The sequence below is a fragment of the Scardinius erythrophthalmus genome (assembly GCF_964197995.2).
Source record: "Scardinius erythrophthalmus genome assembly, chromosome: 14".
Taxonomy (NCBI): domain Eukaryota; kingdom Metazoa; phylum Chordata; class Actinopteri; order Cypriniformes; family Leuciscidae; genus Scardinius; species Scardinius erythrophthalmus.
Window position 1 is genome coordinate 30,854,709 of NC_138234.1, and position 21,131 is coordinate 30,875,839.

Sequence of the window (21,131 nt, forward strand, 5' to 3'; positions counted from 1 at the left end):
TAATACTAAGCGGTACTTCAGGATGCCTAATACGAACAGAAACCTAATAACACTTTTACTAGCTTCTCCCGCCATAATAATACTCAAGTTTTGTGGTCTGGCAGCTTTATTGTTGCATGAGCAATTGAGCCGATGTTTTAATAGAGTTGTTGTTGATAGCAGGAGCGACTGGAATGTTTGTGTTTTAGCATTTCTTTACCCCAGTACAAGGGCAAATGGTGGCTATCCAAAGCAGTATTTTACAAGATTTGGAATTACAATGTGCAAGAACAAAACCCAAGCTAGATGGTGCTTAAACATGCCACAACGCAAATGTAGTAGCCAGGATGTTGCTATGCGGTTGCTAAGGTGTTCGTGGCGGTCCGTGAGGGAATTCATTTGTAAATTTTTCATTGTATCCAATCTTCATTGCTCATTGTATCCAATTTGACCCAAATGATGCATATCCTAAATGAGCCTGTAATGACGTGTTATAGCTCCGAACACCAACACTCAAAAGTCAATAAGGTAAATATATTGAGAAAAAAAATGGACAGCACCACAAACAATTCCAATTATCTTATATTATGTTATATATCTACTCACCTGCGTAAAGAAACTCCTCCTCTCCCTCATTAACTTGTATTTTAGCGAAAATTTGGCAAATTTGAAAGTTTTACCTTTTGTCGTAACAGCCATAGATATCCATATAAGGCTAGATGTCTTACGGCGGAGTCTCGAATGGCATCACTGGCGGCCATCTTGTCACAGGCAGGCTTTCTGGCGGGCTCTGTGGTACCTGATGTAAGGTGAGTGATCAGCACGAACACAAATACTCTTATCTCGCTGAAATCTTGACGGATTTACAAACGGTTTGGTTTCTTACAAACGTTATTAGCGTGGCTATAATTCTGGATTCTTGAACATGTTGAAATATATAATATTATAATTATTCATAAGTATGCAGTGTCATAACTACATCTCTGATGTTTATAACAATCCAACCCGTTTGAAAATTGGTAGAAAATTTAGCAAGTTATGGTTATTTAAAAAGTACATGCAACATTAAAACACAATGTTACGAGTGAGCGAGCTGACTGTGACAAGATGGCCGCCAGGTGCGGACGTTGACCTCCATTGGCCAGCAGCGCGCACGAGACATCCAGCCTTTATTATATGATATCTATGGTAACAGCAAGTAGGCCTAGGTTTGATGACGCACTATTGTGATAGAGAAAGCTGATTGGCTTGTATGTTCACCACTCACATACGATTGGTCAAATATGCATAAGGAGGCAGATTTAATTTAGCCTTTTTCGCAGCATTTTGGATGGAAGCCAAATATGTTCGTCATTTATAAATATAAATTATTAATATAAGTTGCTCATTTGTGCAATTATTAAAATTACCTCGGGCTATAGCACGCAGGCAAAATACAATAATAAGATATTATATAAAAAAAACTAATTTCGCAAAGAAAAAAAACATTTCATGCCTTTATAATTTTGAGACGCAATGGGCATTTTGTGGAGAAAATGTTGTAAATAAACATTTCTTCCTCATCATTCTTCCTCATGATATCACATTACCTCAGGAAAGTCAATGTCCATATTTAGTTCGCTTGAGGAAAAAAGAGTACTCTAGAGTATTTTGATTAAATCTTACATATGTCATATTAGAAATGCACTATATTTCACTTTTTTTAATGCACATTTGTTCAGATATGTTTTGATTGAAGTTATTCTCACCAATAAAAGTATTAAAATCTCTCTAATTCTGCCAATAAAAGTCTAAAAAAGTCAAAACTACTCGGTGAAAATCAAACTGATGGAGCATGTTACATATACACATAGGGTTAATGAAATAAGCATGAATAAACAACACCTGAATGGGTAATTCAAATCAGAAGTCTAACACTTCCGCACAATACACTATACAAAGGCCCATTGGAAATCATTTGTTATGTAGGCCTACAGGTGCAACAGTTTGTACACCAGTAACACGGTACAATGTTTACCCATTGTTCACAGATACAATATGGGTCCACAGCCAGATGCAAAAAACATCCTACAGGGAACAATTAATATTAAGCGAACAATGCTTTCGCTCGATTGGCTCGGAACAAAAGGTGCCGTCAACAGCCATTCACATTCTAATGATTTGGACAAACGCACCAGAAATACATTCAGGGAATCAGTCCAGCGCTGCTGTCAACACTCTCAGAGAAAAAGGTACAAAAGCCGTCACCATGTAGGTATAATAGGTACATTTTTGTACCTTATTTACCCCTAAATGGCGAATATTAGCCTAATTGTACCTAAAATGTAGATATTTGTAACCTGCCCCAGTGACAGCTTTTGTACCTTTTTTCTGAGAGTAAATATATCGTGCAGTATTATGATTTTCTAGCCGTGTCGTGTTTCGTCGTTTTATTCGGGATCTCTGACGCACGCCTCGTTCAAGGTCACCGAGGCCATTTATTTTTCCCTTGGCCGCAAGTGCGCAGCTTCTGCAGTCCGTCAGTGTGTTTTTTAAAGGGAAGCGCAGCTGTCCATTGAGTCAGGCGAGAATTCACAGGTGCCGGTATGTCAAGCTCTCTAGACGAGGGCCTGTTTCTTCCATTGTGCCGTCACTAAACAGACAATCGCTTTATAAACTAACATGACAGATCAGTATAGTGTGAAAAGCGTCTGATGTATTTGTTATGGGCTTTGGAGCTCATTTCAACGTGCCACCTGCGACCGAAATAGGAAATTATATGACTTTCACATTATCCGTGGTCAGAGTTAGTCAGTTTCCAGAGTCTAACGTATAATCAAAACAACATAGCGTGGAGAAAAACTGCACAAAAGAGGCTTCTGTTAATTGTGGCCATTTTATATGTTGGCAGGACACTTCAAAGTCACCCATTTAAAGGCGTTGAAAACAAAAATTTACCGTAATATTCTCCGAGCAATGTAAATTGCTCTGTTTACGCCGAACGTGGCCTCCAAACGACACTGTTGAACCTAAAACTCTCAACATGTCTAGGAAAGTCATCAAATAAGGAATCCCTGGCAAGCGTCCGCAGTCTCTCCAGACCCTTGGCAGTCGTGTGTAATAAAGTTGTGGAAAGGGAGCTGTTTTCAAATTGTAAATTCCTTTCGGGTATTAGCTCAAATATGCCCATTTGAGGGTCAACAAAAATGCTGCTGGTGAATTTTTGAGCACATTTGGTATGATAGGAATCAATTCATTTTTTCCACACAAAAATAAGAAAGAATTTATTATTGTTTTCAAGGACGTGCAAAAAAAAAAAAAAAAAGATTAAAACCTCCATCCCCAGACCAAGGTAGATCCTCTTACAGTTCATACAGTTGATTGGTGACCAACATGAAGCAGGGAAACGACTCACTTCAGTTAGAATGACCCTAAAATGCAAGATATAAGGGCAAAAAATCAATAAATAAGATATTTTAGACACAATGTTATCTGTCTCAACTTTGCCAACGAATGTATTCCCTGTAAAGCCAGAGCAGAACTGAACTGCGACTCTGAGCGACACACAGCAGTTTCGTTTCTGAACGAATCTGCACTTTGAATGAATCGGGTGAGCCAATGATTCAATGACTCATTCGTAAAGAGAGCCATTTACTTCATTACGGAATGAATCAGCCGGTTGAACAAATCGATGAATGAATGATTTAATGACTTACTCATTAAGATATTTGCCGCCACCTACTGGCAGTTTTAGTTTGCTATTTAGATCATTTAATAAAAATAAATAAAAACTCGTCATTACCGATTTAAAACCTCATGGCACTGGTTATGCAATTGTAATTGCAGTGTAAATGCATTCATGCCACTTCTGAGCAGCAATAAACGGTCTGTAAATATTTCTAAATACCAATTCAGACACAGCTTTAAAACAATTTTTTTTTAAATAAAAGTATGACCATTGTAGCGTAAAAGTTCAATGTGGAATCAAATAAAATATTTCTTTCTAAAGCTGCTTTTTGTAATGTCTATATCTGATGCTTTACTCATTTAACACAATAATGACTTTAAATGATCTTGTGGGGGTAATTTCTCAGCCAAAATTTATTAATTAATTGGCACAAACTGTAATTAATTAGATTCAAAATTTGAACACTGGACAGTCCTAATTAATATATATACGCCTTCACCACTTATTCACCACTAGGTTGTACAATACTAATTTATTATTACTATGACTTAATTATTTTTTTATTATATATTTGGTTTTTGTTTTAGTTTGTATAGCCTAGGTTTATATATATATATATATATATATATATATATATATATATATATATATATATATATATATATATATTTTTTTTTTTTTTTTTTGTTAATGACACATTTGTTAATGTTTTTATTATTCCAATTAACGTAAATGTTTTTTTTTTTTTTTATGGTGTTGCTTAGTGCATTCTTATAAACGTTGGGATGTGCATATGCTTTCTTCAGGCTTTAAATCGCACGTTATGTTTTTCTAAAGTTCTTTTGTGAGTGAAATAAGATCTCTAGCAACAGTTCTCCTTATGGCCTGTTTCTCGTTTAATACCACCTCATCTCACTCAACTCAAGCTGTTTTTCATCAGGATCAGGATCTTGTCTGAACGCTGGCCAAGATGATAAATCTGATTGTAGCCTGTGTGTTTGTCTGTTGAAGCTAAATTAAAGCAAAGTTTGAAGAGAGCAACAAAAGAATCATTAGAACAACAGCGCTGTTTATCAGTTTGCCTGACAACTGTTTTCAATAATAGCACAATTCTAACTTTATGTCTGCTATTTAAGAAGAAATAAAAGCAAGGAAACTCATAACGACTGTATTTCGAGGAATCTATTTAAATGAGTTTTATGGCTTTTTTTGCGAGACCACAGACGCTACTGATGTTTGACACTGCCGAGATGTAAATCTTTGACTTTATGAGGAATTAATTTGTTTACTACATTTCTTTGGATGCGATATACTGATACAAACACTGTCTGGACGCTTGAGCGGTTTCACACTGACATTTTATGGACATATTCATATTTAACGGATTGTGAATGAAAAACACGTGGAAGTGCACAGCAATCAGAAATGTGTGATAAACTACATGAGCAATGCATATGCATATTAATAAACAAACAAGTGCATCAATAAGTTATGACAACAGATGTTTTTACTTTGCTTTAACTCGTCAAAATAAGTTAAGCGATTTTCAACTTTTTAAAGTTATACAAGATTCATCTCATTTTTTTAAAATCAGTTTAATGTAATTTAAGTTGGAATTACTTAAACACTCCAAGTGGATTGTACTTAATTTAAGGCAGCAACCTTTTTTATTTCTTTTACAGTGTATAAAAACCGTCCTTCTACAAAATCATACTGAACAAAGAGAATTACAAACAAAAAGATTATGCTCTGCCCTTAGATTATGGGGTAAACATAGGTTTAACTGTTTAATCAGCTTAAAATAATCTTAAACAAAAGCTGAAATCAATATTACTACCTTTAGAAGGTTTTACATATTACTATAGCAAAAAGAGCTGAACATATGATTGGTTGCTTTGCCTTGAACACAAAAGAAGATATTTTGAAGAATGTTGGGGTCCAAAAACAATTGGACCCCATTGACCCCAAAACACTGAGATTTATTTATTTTTAATTTTTTTTAAGCTTGAAGAGTTATCATAACTGTAACTGACCATATAAGGTAATACTGTAGGTAACAGGACTGAATCGAAAACACAAATTAGAATACAGCTAGAAAAATTATTTAGCATTTCACACTTAAGAGCATTAAATACATCAAATAATACGACTATGTTCAGAATCATTTATATAATCAATAATACGATATAGACACACTAAACACAAATGAATAACCACCAATATCCATTTACCAGTAATAAAACACTTAATTTCACTCTGTTCGTGCAGAGATGAGTAATGATGTAAATTGACACACCTGTGCAAATATGTTTCTGAGATCATTATATTAGCCTAGGACAGAAATGGACTTTGCACTGACTCGCCAACATCTTTATTTGCACATTAGTATAACGTCTTACAGTCAGATTGTCTATGTTTAGCACTGCTATTCCCAGCTTAGGAGGATTTGCTGGACACTCCAGCCAGTCTAAGATTAGAGCCGCAGGTCTTTGATGTCATGTCCCTCACGTCCGTAAGCCATTCTCAACAGCCCAAGACATGCTTTTCACACTGGTAATAGGAAAAACTGATCCTGGAGGGTGTAAACTAAGTGTGGATTCAAAGCCCAGTAGTTCTCAGCCAAAGCGAAAGCTATGCATTAAAGGAATATTCCAGGTTGGGTACACCAACATTTTTCTTTCTTTGGGTTACAGTGAGGCACTTACAATAGCAGTGAATGGGGCCATTTTGTAAACATTACAATCCGAAATCAAATACTTCCCTATTGTATGGCATGCGAAAAAATGTACGCAAGCAGAGTAGTATAGGTGTGTTTACGCCATGTCGTAATTACAGTAACTTGCAATTACGTAAACACGTAATTTTCTGAGAGCGACGACTTGTAACATGTGGCTGCCGAACCACCTGACCACTGCAGATTTAAGGTGTGTTCGACTTTAAGCTGCGCTGTGCAGACCAATCCGTTTATAACTACCGCAAAATTTATTTACGGTAATTACGACATGGCGTGAACGTAGCATAGGTCTGAATACATAGACTGCATCTGAAATCACATACTTCCATATTATATAGTAGGGCGAAAAACAGTATGTGACAAGAGTAGTATGTCTGAATTTACTGTATTCATAAACGAGTGGCGAAAAGTAACAGGGTGACCTATGAACCGATTATGTGATTGACACTTTGCTATCCCATGAGGCCACAGGAGAGGATTTATGAATGGCTGTGAGGCAACTGGTAGGTCACATGATAATGACAACATGACGAATGTAGTACATCCGGATTATATTCATACTACACACATTCATACTATATACTGTAGAACATACTTTTTTAGTGCTCGCAAAATAATTACTTATTTAAAATAAGTATCTACTCAAGAGAGTATGCAATTTCAGACGCAAACATAGAATAAATATATATATATATATATATATATATATATATATATATATATATATATATATATATATATAAAAAGTTAAAACGCAAACGTTTTGCGAGCGTTTCTCAGGGGATTACGAGCCGGGGGGTGAAAACTTTTTAAATTTGAAAATCAAGGTAATTTGGTCTTAATTTGTCTTCCGGGAAACATGTAAGTATCTTCTGTTGCTTCCGAAGGCAAGTACTAATTGTTTTTTTATATATATTTGAACAAAATAAGAACAATTTGGACATCTGCATCCTTTTCAAAAGTTTTCACCCCCCTGGATCTTAATGCATCAGGTTTCCTTCTAGAGTATCAGTGGATGTTTGAACCTTTTTTTCATATTTGTCTTCGAGTCACTCAATTGTCCTCAGTGTGAAAAGATGGATCTCAAAATCATACAGTCACTGCTGGAAAGGGTTCAAATATGCAAAAGATGCTGGAAAACTAAAGAATTATCGAGACCTGGATAATTTTTCTGAAGAACAATGTGCAGTTTAACTGATCAGGACAATCAAGGGACTCGAGAACAACCATCACAAAAAAACAGATCGTAGATCATCCAGGTAACGACACAGTATTAAGAATCAAGGGCGTGTAAACTTTTGCACGGGGTCATTTTTATAAATTCAGCTATTTTTTTTGTCTTGTGGACTATTATGTAAACATATTTTCTGTAAAATATCTTATTTAGGACAGTACTGAATAATAAAATAACACGCATCCTCTTATACTGCAAAAAGAATTAACATTTAGCAGATTCTGCAAGTTATATGTAAACTTTTGAGCACAAGTATGTCAAATATATTATATAAGGAGTACATGTTCAGTAATATACACAAAGCCTCCGTCATTTTTATATGGGATGCATTTTGTCATGTATGAGCATTCACCTAGAGGCCATTCCTGTTGAATTGTTTCAGGTTGAGCAAACTGAACGAGCAGGGAACGATCACATGGAGATGCTCCAGTGTTTCTCTTATGCAATCGGTGCAAAGCCCAGGAACATGCTTGCAATATGAAACAACACACAAGCGAAGAGGCAGAAAACATTCATGCAAACCGCCAGCCTTTCTTTCTCACGGGAATCTGAGTTTAGTTACAGGATAAAATGAGTTACTGGCAGGTGAAGGAATTACAGTACGGGTCTAAAATATTCACCGCAGATTCCTTTTAAAAATACATCCTCAAAAATGATCCTGTGTTTCCAGTGTATATTCCAGCACAATAAATTTAAGACGCATTTGGTAGAAGTTAGAAAAAATATTTAAACCATCTTGAGGCCATGGTTATATTTCTATCCAAATATTTGGATTTAATATTTTATCTAGCCTATTTGTTGGAGCAACACAGTGTTCCTCTACAGGAATCTCAAATAAGCGTGTTGGTTGTGTCATATTTTTGTCTGATAATATATTCAAACACCATTCAATTAACATTGTATTACTAATATGTAGGCTAATATTTCACCTTTTCGTCATCTCATTAAATCACTAACCCGTTCATTTTTTGCATATGTCCACCAGTCTGATGTTACAATAACACTATTTTGAGTTGCAGCCAGGTTTTGTGCGTTTGTCAGTCGCTCAGAACAGTGTTCCCTCTGGTCCGGTCCCAAAACTAGCTATATTTGGTTATCACCCCGCTCCAGGGGGCTATTTTAGGCTGTGGGAAAAGTTAGGCCATCTTCATTGGGAACTCTGTGTCACTGTCTACGCTAATGGGAAAGACCCATTTCATGGGAACGGGTTATTTTGGTGTTCTTCTACAAACAACTGATCTATTTATAAGTAACGGTAGAATAGCGTTGTTTTGACCCAAGAGACCGTTTAACATCTAATTGAATGTGAATTTGATGGTAATTGTTGGGGAAGTTCAGAGTACTCTCGACATAATCACACGAGATTGAACACTTCTATGATAACAGGCATCGGGCTGTGAAGGAGAACAACAGCGCCTCCTGCTGGAACAAAACATGTTTGGGTTGAATGTGACATTGGCTCCCTCTTCTGGTCACATCTGAGTATAACACCATTAAAAAACAATAAAAAAAACAGTTAATTCTAAGTAAAATAAAATATACAGTACAGGTCAAAAGTTTGGAAACATTACGTTTTTTTTATATTTTTGAAATAAGTCTCTAATGCTTATCAAGGCTGCGTTTATTTGATCAAAAATACAGAAATATTGTGAAATATTATTACAACTTAAAATAATAGCTTTCTATTTGAATATACTTTAAAAAATAATTTATTCCTGTGATGCAAAGCTGAATTTTCAGCATCATTACTCCAGTCTTCAGTGTCACATGTGACATCCAGTCTATCACATGATCCTTTAGAAATCATTCTAATATTCTGATTTATTATGAGTGTTGGAAACAGTTCTGCTGCCTCATATATTTGATGAATAAAAGGTTAAAAAGAACTGTATTTATTCAAAATAAAAAAATATTTTCAAATAATATAAATCTTCTTTACTATCACTTTTTATCAATTTAACACAGCCTTGCTGAATAAAAGTATGGATTTATTTTTTTCAATTTTTTTTAAATTAGCTGCTTTTTTTTTTTTACTTTTTATTCATCAAAGTATCCTAAAAAAGTATCACAGGTTATGAAAAAATATTAAGCAGCAGAACTGTTTCCAACTTTGGAAATTCTAAAGGATCATGTGATAGACTGGAGTAATGATCCTGAAAATTCAGCTTTGCATCACAGAAATAAATGATAATTTAAAGTATAATAAACTGAAAACCAATTATTTTAAATTGTAATAATATATCACAATATTACATTTTTTTCCTGTATTTTTGATCAAATAAATGCAGGCTTGATGAGCAGAAGAAACTTCTTTCAAAAACATTAAAAATAGTAATGTTTCCAAACTTTTGACCTGGCTGTACTGTATGTAATATTATAATACTATTTATATAATTAAATGTAATATTACGGACTCACCTACACTACACTATTTACACCATCAAATTATACATGCCACAAACAATTAAGTACAGGGTAAGTAAAGGGAATCCAATAGTTTTGCGAGAGAATGTAAATGTTTTGTGAGCAATTTACTGGTGGAACTGCAATACTTCCGTGAGAGAACGCAGAACCATTGAAATAATTTTTCCATCAATCTCATATTTTTTTCACAACACCATGTCTTGTTAGGGGGCTCTGCAAACTCTAAATTAAATATAATAAATATAAACACAAATAAATAATTTTTGGTTCTCATAACAGGGCTCCTCCACCTTATGACCAATGATTTATAAATGATGTGCTTATTGTGCATAATATTAGGCCTTAGGCAACACAGCAGATGTTTGGTAGAAAGTTTTCTGCATGACAAATCATAACAAGAACTTTATTACATTAGTGAAAACAGCAGTCATTTGAAAAAAATCGAACTTCAAGAACTTTAATGACAGTCAAAAAAACAACATAATATGGCGCAAATGAATTGCCAATACGGGTTTCCAAACATAAAACGAAAGGTCGACTTGAAAAATAAACAGATTTACAACTCTGCGGTTCCAAACGAAAACGTCATCCACTTAAAAGTCCACTTGAAGAATTTAGAGTCCAAAACTTAATTCTGTCGGGAAGTTATTTATCCGACCCTGAGCGGCGGCGCCACTAACACGACTCCATCGCCTCGGACAAACAGCATGGGGATGTTCCGCTTCGTTGACTGCAAAACAAACCGGTTATGCATGTCAACACAATGATAGATGGCTTCAATTAAATTAAAGAAAAAAGAAAATGTATTATTGGGGGTTGGGGGGGGGGGGGGGCAAGGGCCTCACTGCCTTATCAGACAATGACTTTGTAAGCAGCGTTTGGACATGAAGGTTCGAAACCTCACGAAACTGATTTCAGACAGACTTCTGAGGCAGCGAAACAGTTTATTAATGATCCACAGCAAAATAGAGCGAGCTTTGGTGAGAACTAAGTGAATATTTAATTACTACAATAGTCATTTTTTGCTAGAAATTACATCAGAAGTGAAAACCGTTGATCAAAAACGTACATTTACACACAAACTGACGACCAGCCGCAACTTTCAGACGACATATTTATATTTTAAGCTGTCACATAATGGTAAGCACAGGATTGTGGGATATCAAAGGCAGTAAAGGATACATCTGCTGCCTTCAAAACTCGATCAGATGAAGGGATCTCAGGAGACAGGGAGTGAAACTAACATTGGATTTGGATGTGATCTTCTTGATGCAACTGCCATCTTGAAAAGCGTGTAAAATTGCCTAAGTCTCATTGTCTTTTGACTTAGGCAAAATAAAACAGCCTAAAGGCCCTTTCACACTGGACGCAATTTTTACGCACGAATAATTCGCGCGATGGTTTTATTTTTTGATCAGCTGTTTGTGTAATGAGTGCTTTCACACCGAACGCGAATGTGCTGCAGCGAAAAAACAACTTTTTTTTTTTCCGTTTCGATGTCGATTTTTTTTTCCTTTTGTGGCGACAGAAAAGACTTCAGCCACACATATACTACAAGGACAATGATTGTGTGGCGTAGCATTGCCAACCAACTCGGTTATCACGACTGTGAGTATGTTGTGTGATAGTTTTAGTTGTTGTATAGTCCTGTGCTGTGTAGGCTAGCAGGCTAAACTACATTTGGGATAGAAAGCTAATCGTCAAAGATAGAGATAGAGACCGTGTTTACGCGGCTCATGTGATGGGTTTTGACGCGAACTATTCGCACACGAACTATTCGCTTTTTCGTTACGCATCCGGTGTGAAAGGGCCTTTAGTCACACTCTTGACATAGGCCATTACACTACAGGGGTAGAATTGCATGATCTGTTCAACTGGGGATGTGGGCGATTTTACCAGAGGTGGCCTGCATCATGAGAACATGACTGTCATTTTTGTCAAAAAATGACTTAGGCAATTATTTTAGGAAGGTGACGAATATTAAAGATTAGGAGTTTCCCAATCCTACATCAAGATTGGCTTAAAATATTGCACTCATTTTCCTAGTTGCTGCTGTTACATTTATTTATATTTGCTGTACTTTCTATTTATCACCAATATAAGGTTTATTATAATTTACTTATGCATTCTGATGCAACGGACTGAAGCAAAACCCTTTAGGATTCTTCACTGACATTCAATGTTATAATTAAACAGAACATAAGCATGGAGGAAAGCAGCAGCCGTTACCTTATAAATCTCCTCATACGTCTCCTCGTCGATCTCCACGGTCGTCACCGTCTCTTCCACATCGCCGAGGATCATGTTTAAGTGCTGGTCATAGGCCTAATGTAAAATATTATAAATGTTTGATATCACATAATCATGCACATTTAAACTATTTCTAATTTTGGTGATGCAAAACATTGGCATTGAGGTTTCAAATCATTTTTGTACAGCAAGGTGTATAAATGATATATATACACACAGACACAATGCATTATAATACGATAGCATATCATTTTTCATATAGTTTGTTGTCTATATCGTGTTGAGCATGAACTTTGAGCCAGTGTTTAATAACGCCACTGGAAAGTGAAAACAGTTTCGTTTATTATCATTGTGTTGTTGTGCATTGTAGAAATACACTGGTATTAAAAGGAAAGAAAACCGCACATAAGACTGAATGAATGAATGAATGCTGCCAGTGTGTGTGTGTGTGTGTGTGTGTGTGTGTGTGTGTGTGTGTGTGTGTGTGTGTGTGTGTGTGTGTGTGTGTTCTCACGTGCAGTCTGCCTCGCAGCTCTCTGTCGTTCCTCATCTTCACGTAGATTCTCTCATCCAGACTCAACCGGATCAGATCCAGAGGCTCTTCTACAGTGTTGGTGGTTTGTTGCTGCAAATTAAGTTTCATTAATATATAACGTTACAGGCTTTATTATTGTAATGAATGACCATTATGAGCAACCGTCTGAGACCTGCTGAATATAAACTGCCTCGACGTACTCGTGTGTTCAGAGAGACACGAATGAAAACACCAGATATGTTTCAGCTCCGCTAATATCAAACAGTTAAAAACATTCTTGTAAATGAAACAAAATATCATACCTGCTCAGCGTCGTCCGCCATCTTTCAAAGTTACCCAAAGTGCTTTTCGTTTGTTTCCCAAAATCATTGGGCGGCAAATGTGTGTGTTTCCTGTTAAGCCGACGCGTTCCTCCAGAGGGCGCGTGAAGGCCCGGAACACCGAATCCGCCTTTGAGACGCATTCAAATCTTACAACAGTTTGTGTCTTATGTGAGAAGTGTGTACTAAACCTACTATAACCTTTTAAATGTATTCGTTCTAACTACTGGTAGCTGACATCTAAATGAGCATTTGCTCAACCAATCTCTCTAAAAACACTTTTTAAAAACACGTGCCCGGTAACCACAAACGTCTGTGATTGGTCCATTCTGGCTAGCGTTGAGAAAAGTATCTGGTAACACACAGTAACGCCTTTTACCGTTACATGCGCCCTGGTAATTTCACAGAGAAAAGTTAAAATAGATGGAATATTCAGAATCTAAATATTAAGTGGATCTTCTACCTATGCACTATGGTTTAGCCTAGTTTATGCCATTCTCACAAAATATATTGTGCTCTTGTAATGTCCACATGATGGAGGCAGGATAGCCTACATGTTTCAACCTTCATTGGTGGTATAAAATCTTGAGGCTTGTAATTACTAATTAAGCAATTTTTTTTTATATAAACAAATCGAGTAACTTACATTTCAGACAAAAAATAGCCGATTGTATACTTCTATAGCCCAATAGGCTTGGTCAATTGAGCAGACATTCTAAAATGCTTAATGAAAAAAAAAATGTTGCTTAATGTACTATAAACAGTGATATTAAAAGACCAAATTCAGTAAACACCTTATTAATAAACTATACAATGTAGTTCTAAAGAAAGGCAGATGAGCCCATGAACGCAATGCGTTTAATGCGTTAATCCCAGAGGAAAACATTAAGCTACGATAAGCTATGTCCCAAAATTGGGGTGCTTGACTAGGTCTGTGTGTGTGTGTGTGTGTGTGTGTGTGTGTGTAAACTGATTAAAAATAGGCTAACGCTGCCTTCACTTGCTATCGGAAATTTCATACTTCCCACTTCTGAAGTCATGTTTAAAATTTGGACTAAAAATGTTCGCGCCCAATTGTTTTAACTGAAACTAGTAGGCTTTTAACGATGATTCCGATAGCACATGAAAGCAGCGTGAATGTGAATATATAGCCTAGCCTACATGTAGCCTAAAGCCTTTTTCTCTCAATGCACAAAACATTTTAAACAATTTAACTCACAGGCCTCAAATGAGAAATCAATGAGAACATGTATCTTGGTTTACTTTTGAAGTAGGCCTAGGTGAGACTTTGTGGTTATTTTCTTGTGAGGCGCAAGACCTGTGGAACATTTTAGTAGAGCATTGCATAACACATTGCCTACCTCACATGAGGTAAACTACTTTAGAGGCGCTAAAGCCATGAGTGAGTGCAGTTAGTGACCAAATTGCAAAAAAAGTTCTGAGGTTGTTTACCAAGTGTTTTTTATTCATTCAAAAAGATGATTGTAACACAAAGATGATTGTCACATAACACACAGGTTCCTAATCATAAATAATGCATATGGTCCTCTTTGATTTCAAAGTACAAATAAGTAGTTCAACATTTTTGTCACGTCGTTCCAAACATGTATGACTTTCTTTCTGCTCTGGAACACAAAATGAGATTTTAGCATATCTGCTCTGTTTTTATACAGTAAAAGTGATACAGTCAAGCTCTATAAGGGCATGAAATCACAAATAAAGTAGCCTATAAACTGTTCTCCTCCAGTAAATGTAAGGCGTGGGCTATATTTATAGTCTTATGAAGCCGTACAGTATCTTTCTGTGCTGGACAGGCTGAATTTGAAGTTCCCCTATTGCTCTCAAATCTAACACTTGAGAACCGTCGATGTGTTTAAGATCATTCATTTGAGTTTGGAACGACATTTTAATTCAGAAGTAAACCATGAGTATGCTATACATACAGTTTATATTGTAACAGCTTTATTGAACAAATACAACAGCATGTGTGTGTTGTGTGTATGTACATGCTTTGTGTGCTAACACCCACACACACACACAAATGGTATATTAACATATTATGAAACGGAAATAGTCAAACTGGCTGCTCATTATTCCATTATTCATTACAAGACTATTTACCAGATAAATACATATTGAAGTGAAATGAGTTTATTATGTAGGCTAAGTATGGATTCCAGAGTAGAAAGATATCAAACTAGCAACGGAAATCAGTCGGACATTATACAAAGCTGAACACTGAATATCCCTCAAGACAATTAGCAAGTTATCACAAATAAGCATATCAAACAAAACATTTCCAATGCAAACTGTGCATTTTGAGGTTCAAATCGAAATGTTTCAACATTACAGCATTGGACAGTATTTCTGCCAATGCAATTGTCCATTCTGCAAAGTAATTACTAATTATTACAGATATTCTTAACTATATTACATCCAAGATGAGCAAGTATTAAACATAACTTACAATTCACTTTAATATTCTTATTCTAAATGAAACTGTCCCTTGCACAACCCTTGGGGGTCAAAATAGCGAGCTAAATATGCAGATTAAAGAGATCTACATAATCATATATGATTAAAGAGATCTACATCTACAATATCTGATACTTTTTCACATACAGCGAGAAAGGAAACTAAATGGTGTCAGATTTAATGATGTGTTCTTGATTCGGGCAGCTGTAGAAGCGCATATGTGCTGTTTATTTGTCTGGGCCGAAACCTTTTACATGGTGTGGGAAAAACTCCTGTAGCGTACTGAAAAATAAATAAATAAAATACATTTAATCTCAATGCAGATATGTTACAGTTTTCTGTAACACGTAATACAAACAATTCTGAACTGCCAGAATGAATAGTAGATTTAACTATTAAAAATAAAGATTCTTTATTGGCATTGATGGTTCTATAAAGAATCTTTAACATTCACGGAATCTTTCCAGTCCATAAAAGGTGATTAAAAGTCGTAAAAGGTTCTCCAGATTATTATAATGTTCTTCAGACACTACAATGACATAATTCTTTTAAGAGCTGTACACTGAAATATTCTTTGGGAAAACCAAAATGGTTCTTCTATGCCATCGCTGTTAAAACCTTTACTTTTAAGATTGTACAACTGGCACTTGTGAAAGGTGCATATTAGAATCCATAAAGGGATACGCTTGAAAACATATAAAGATGTGGTAACACAGGAATAGTCCACCCAGCAAATAAATCAAATGAAAATGAAATGAAATGAAATGAACTGTTTTGCCCATACAGTAAAACCTGGGTCTAGTGTTGTTTTGGACCCCATTGACTTTCATTATATACAAAAACAGTTTTTCTCCAAAAATGTCTTCTTTTGTGTTAAACAGAATGACTAAATAAATACAGGTTTGGAATGGCATGAACTATACTTTTAAAAGGTGCATATTAGTATCTTAACTCATTTTGATTGCATTAATCATTGTTGTTTTACCTGCACTTGACTTGAGTCTTGTGGTTGATCAGGATCCATAACTTGAGGTTGTTGTAGGTTTGTATCTTGAGATTGTTTCAAGTTGTCTCTGGTTCTCTTGCTTCCAAGAACAAACACCTTTACTAGTCCTTAAAGTGATAGTCAGATTAAACATTAAGTCTTCCCATCTTTACAGACAGAACAACACAATCCTCAAAGAGCTCACCTATGATCACGATGATCAGAACCGCATTCAACAGAGCAGATATGATGATAATAATCTGCCAATGTGTCTGATTCTTCTCAGTGTACTTCACCACTGTATGATTCTGGATCTCTGAAGTTGGGGTTGGTACTGTGTAATCATTAAATAGGTTTAATATTAATTTTTTTTTTTTTTTTTTGCCTAACAATGATTAAATGTTAAGCTTGATGATCACTGAATGTTCACTCACCAGCGATGTGTAGTCTGGTGCCGTCGCTGTATTTAGGAGGAGCGTCTGTGGTCACACAGTAATAATCTCCTAAATCATCAATAGTGACATTATTTATGAACAGGCGATGTTTACTTTGCACTGAATATTTCTGCCTAAAAGCTTTACTGTAGTGAAAGAGAGCTGACGTTGTGGAAGAGAGTAATATGACAACCGGAGAATCTGGAAGTTTCAGTAAAAACCAATAAACCTCCTTTACATCAAAATCACAGTTTATAGTCACATTTTGACCCAAATCTGTTAGTTGATCAGTTAAAGTCTCCGCTGCTTCACACAATATGAGCAGATCTGTGGAATAAAAACACACACATACACCTTGTGTCATTAAAACGTATGTAAATCATGGCATTAGTTGATACACAGCATAGCCAAATATTAATAAAGTAAACTCACACAGATGAAGCTGCATGATCTTCATGATGGTAAAGCACTTCAACATGATGCAGTGTAGATTTATGCTGTGTTTGAGAGGAAACTTAACCCCAGAGCTTTCAATGGGGAAATTTCAGCCACATCAAGAGGAAGTAGAAGTCATGCTTGCACTGACCACATTTTGTAGATTATTCCACTGTGCATTTACTAAACTTTACACTATTTGTATATATTTGCAATCAAATTAGCTTTCCGTGTGCAATAAACTATTTTATTGTTGTACGTTAATTAAATCAATCGTTCTCAACAGGTTTTACTTCAGAACCCAGACTTTACGATATCTACAGTGGGAACCCAACACAGACAGTTTATTGTATACAAAAGTAAATAAAATCAAACATTGAAATATGTTAATATGAATGCATAGATCCACAAATATGCAAAATTGTTAACATGACAAAAGCTGAATAAAGTAAAACTTATTTTTTTGTTTGGTTTCTAAGTGTTTCATGAATGTTGGTGGTTTATTGCTCTCTGCATCCTCTAGCTCATTGTGGTCAGCACAAACCTTGTTTATTCTCATTGCAGGTGAATATGTAGGTCTTTTTTTTAACTCACTTTGTATAAAGTTCATGGGTTTCATAAGATCAGTTGTTCACACCCGCGATTCTTTAAGAGAACTAAGATTGCTCTCTTTTTACAGGAGACACTCAGAAGATTATTGTTTGTTTTTACACAAGAATAAAAAAGTTATAGAAGTTTACATTTACTGTGAAGTAAATGTACTGCACTGAACATTTGTATTATTTTTTTTACAAAATAATTTGGTGTAAAATCAGATCCATATTTCTAACCAAGTTGTGTTCCAAATTAAACTAAAGTCGATATAACAAAAATTGGGGTTCTTGTGAGATTTTGTTTAGCCACCTTGCAGTGCCTTGCAGTCTGATTTGGGGTGAATTTAAGTGGGTCTGGACGACCTCTTGAGTGCGCTCGGCCTGCCTTGTTCCTGTGAAGCCTGGCCCTGGAGAAGTATTTTTCTATGGTGTGAGTTTTTAGTGATGTTCATGATATTTTATTAAAAGAAAGTATCTTTTGTATCGTTACCCCTGTCTCACTGGTTTATATCTTTGCCCTCAGTGGGTTATACTTACCTGTGTGTCCTTCTTTGGAGTATTTCCCTGGCCCTCCACCAGGATGGCGTAGTCGGGTATAAATTAAAGTGTGATTCTAAATTTCTTGCACATAATATTGCCACATTAGAATACAACTTAGATTTTATACCTTAGAAATGTTGAAGACCCCTGGTTAACACTGTAAATAAGCTATTAATAATGGCCTCCAGAGGGTAACAAAGCTTTGATAAGAAAAACTTGCATTTGCAACCATTTGCTCTCGTTTAGTTGAAGGAACACGCCAACTTTTTGGGACTTTAGCTTATTCACCGTATCCCCCAGAGTTAGATATGTCCATAAATACCCTTTTCATCTCCGTATGTGCCGTAACTCTGTCTGACGCACCCACCGCTAGCCTAGCTTAGCACAAAGACTGGAGGTAAATGGCTCCAGCTAGCATACTGCTCCCAATAAGTGACAAAATAACACCAACATTTTCCTATTTACATGTTGTGATTTGTATAGTCACAGCGTGTACGAATAACAAGGTCACATGAGACACAGCCATCTTCTAGCCGTATACATACTGGGAACTACACTGCTACTTGGGCGGAGTGATTTGCTCGCAGCACCTAAGAAGCCCTGTAGTGAGGAGCAGAGAGTTCGCTCAGAGTTGGAGTAAATCACTCCGCAGAAGTAGCAGTGCTTCGCCTTCTGAGAATGTAATTCCCAGTAGGTATACGGTTAGAAGATGGCTGTGTCTCATATGACCTTGTTATTTGTACACGCTGTTACTATACAGATCACAACATGTAAATAGGAAAATGTTGGTGTTATTTTGTCACTTATTGGGAGCAGTATGCTAGCTGGAGCCATTTACCTCCAGTCTTTGTGCTAAGCTAGGCTAGCGGTGGGTGCGTCAGACAGAGTCAAGCTCGCTCAGAGATGAGAAGGGTATGTATGGACTTATCTAACTCTGGGGGATACGGTGAATAAGCTAAAGTCTCAAAAAGTCGGCATGTTCCTTTGACATGTTTGCATGTTTTAGTTAAAATTTGTTTTATGTATTACCATAAACTTAAGCATCACACAAGGATGGCTATAAAAATATATTACTTAGCTCACTACATATCCCAAATCGCTTGCCCAACACTGCGCACTATTAACATTCTAGCAACTACTATTAACTAACAAGATACTCTGATTAACAAATTATTTAGTAATAGTGCTCAGTTGAATGTGGTAGTTCACTATTAGCTAATCAGTAACTTCTATTTTCATACCTTACTGAGGACTACTAAGAACTAGGGGAGCGCGGGGCACAACATAACGCGGGGTTAGTTGTAACACGCTTGTTTTAAATACTTCCGCACATGCTTGGATGATGAAACTTTGTTTATTTACTAGTTGCCATATCAACACTATATAGAAAAAAAAATCCGCCAAAATTACATTTTTTTGGAAGATATCCATTGACATTTATTAAACCATAGCAAAAGTAAATTTCTTAAGTTAATTTTTCATCCCTATTTTTTGTGTTTATTTAAAATAAGACAAATCGGATATTATTTTAATCTCCAAGATGTTATTTATTCTCCAAGATGTTAGATGAATAAAGACTGAGAGTCAATGTTCAGAAATTACTAATTATTTATTTGTTTTGAACTATGTTGTATAGCTGTGTTTTCCCGTGTTCGTAGTCAAAACTCAAAAATGAGTTTATATTTAATTATTCAAAATTGCCATTATTTTATATGAAAAAGTTTTTTAATTGTATTTTATTTAGAAAATATTTTAGTTTGTTTTGTATATTTTTTTATTAGATCAGATAACATTTTAAGCTGTCATATGTCATGTTACAATGTGCCCCACACATGTTACAATGTACCCCACCTATGGGGCATGTTGTCACATTTCACTTCCATTCTTTCGGGGTATATCAAGAAAAAAAGTATATACTGTATTAATAAAACAAAAACACATAATTGTACTAGACATGTGGGAGATGAATGTGGGAAAAAATAAATACTCTGAACCATAAGTAGATTTACACAAACTGAGAAAGTCAAAAAGCGTTACTTTGTGCCCTGCTCTCCCCTACTATATAGCCTACAGGTTCATAATTAATATTAATAATGCATAATGTATAATGTAATGGTAACCCATTAGTAATTAATCAAGTGTTACTACTGTACTACTACTTAACACGGGGACTTATAGTCAAAGACCCAGAACCAGATATGATGAATGAAGACCCGGAGTCAGAATTATAATACATTAAAGAAATGTTTTACTGAAGATAGTTTGCAGTTTCATCAGCAGAATTCAGCTTCAAGACTCAATGGAGTTTGTAGGCCGACCCACAAAGATCACAGCAGTTATACCCTTCACCAAGATCTAAGCTACGTCCTTGCTTCAGGTTGAATGCTTCTGATTGGCTAAGAAATAGATAAACATAGTACTTTTCCACACATATACAGATAGACGGAAGCATATCTCCATCGATTATGCAGCTGACACTCAGACCCTGAAGTTAGGCACGTTGTGACCTTCCAGGTCGGGGATTTC

The 21,131-nt window shown here is 35.8% G+C and overlaps 1 protein-coding gene and 1 long non-coding RNA gene across 2 annotated transcripts; both read right to left on the reverse strand.

Annotated features, from left to right (window-relative positions):
• Positions 1-10,479: 10,479 nt before the first annotated feature.
• On the reverse strand, positions 10,480-13,733 carry lsm3 (LSM3 homolog, U6 small nuclear RNA and mRNA degradation associated). Its single transcript, XM_081384979.1, has 4 exons — positions 13,126-13,733; positions 12,803-12,913; positions 12,268-12,363; positions 10,480-10,768 (listed from the first exon to the last, which is right to left on the reverse strand). Exons 1-4 carry the CDS (start codon positions 13,144-13,146, stop codon positions 10,688-10,690), a joined length of 309 nt encoding a protein of 102 aa, XP_081241105.1. The 5' UTR covers positions 13,147-13,733; the 3' UTR covers positions 10,480-10,687.
• An 848-nt stretch (positions 13,734-14,581) lies between these two features.
• On the reverse strand, positions 14,582-19,104 carry LOC308702274. The gene is made up of 4 exons (XR_014031569.1): positions 17,038-19,104; positions 16,809-16,937; positions 16,604-16,731; positions 14,582-15,900 (listed from the first exon to the last, which is right to left on the reverse strand). It is a non-coding gene; the product is annotated as an uncharacterized lncRNA (long non-coding RNA).
• Positions 19,105-21,131: the final 2,027 nt, after the last annotated feature.

Bases quoted from the DNA above. Each gene is read 5' to 3' on its own strand.
- lsm3 (XM_081384979.1), bottom strand. From the start codon at position 13,146: ATGGCGGACGACGCTGAGCAG. The intron at 12,364-12,802 runs GTGAGAACACAC...ATTTTACATTAG, and splicing joins AGCTGCGAGGCAGACTGCAC to GCCTATGACCAGCACTTAAA. The intron at 10,769-12,267 runs GTAACGGCTGCT...TTTGTTTTGCAG, and splicing joins CGTATGAGGAGATTTATAAG to TCAACGAAGCGGAACATCCC.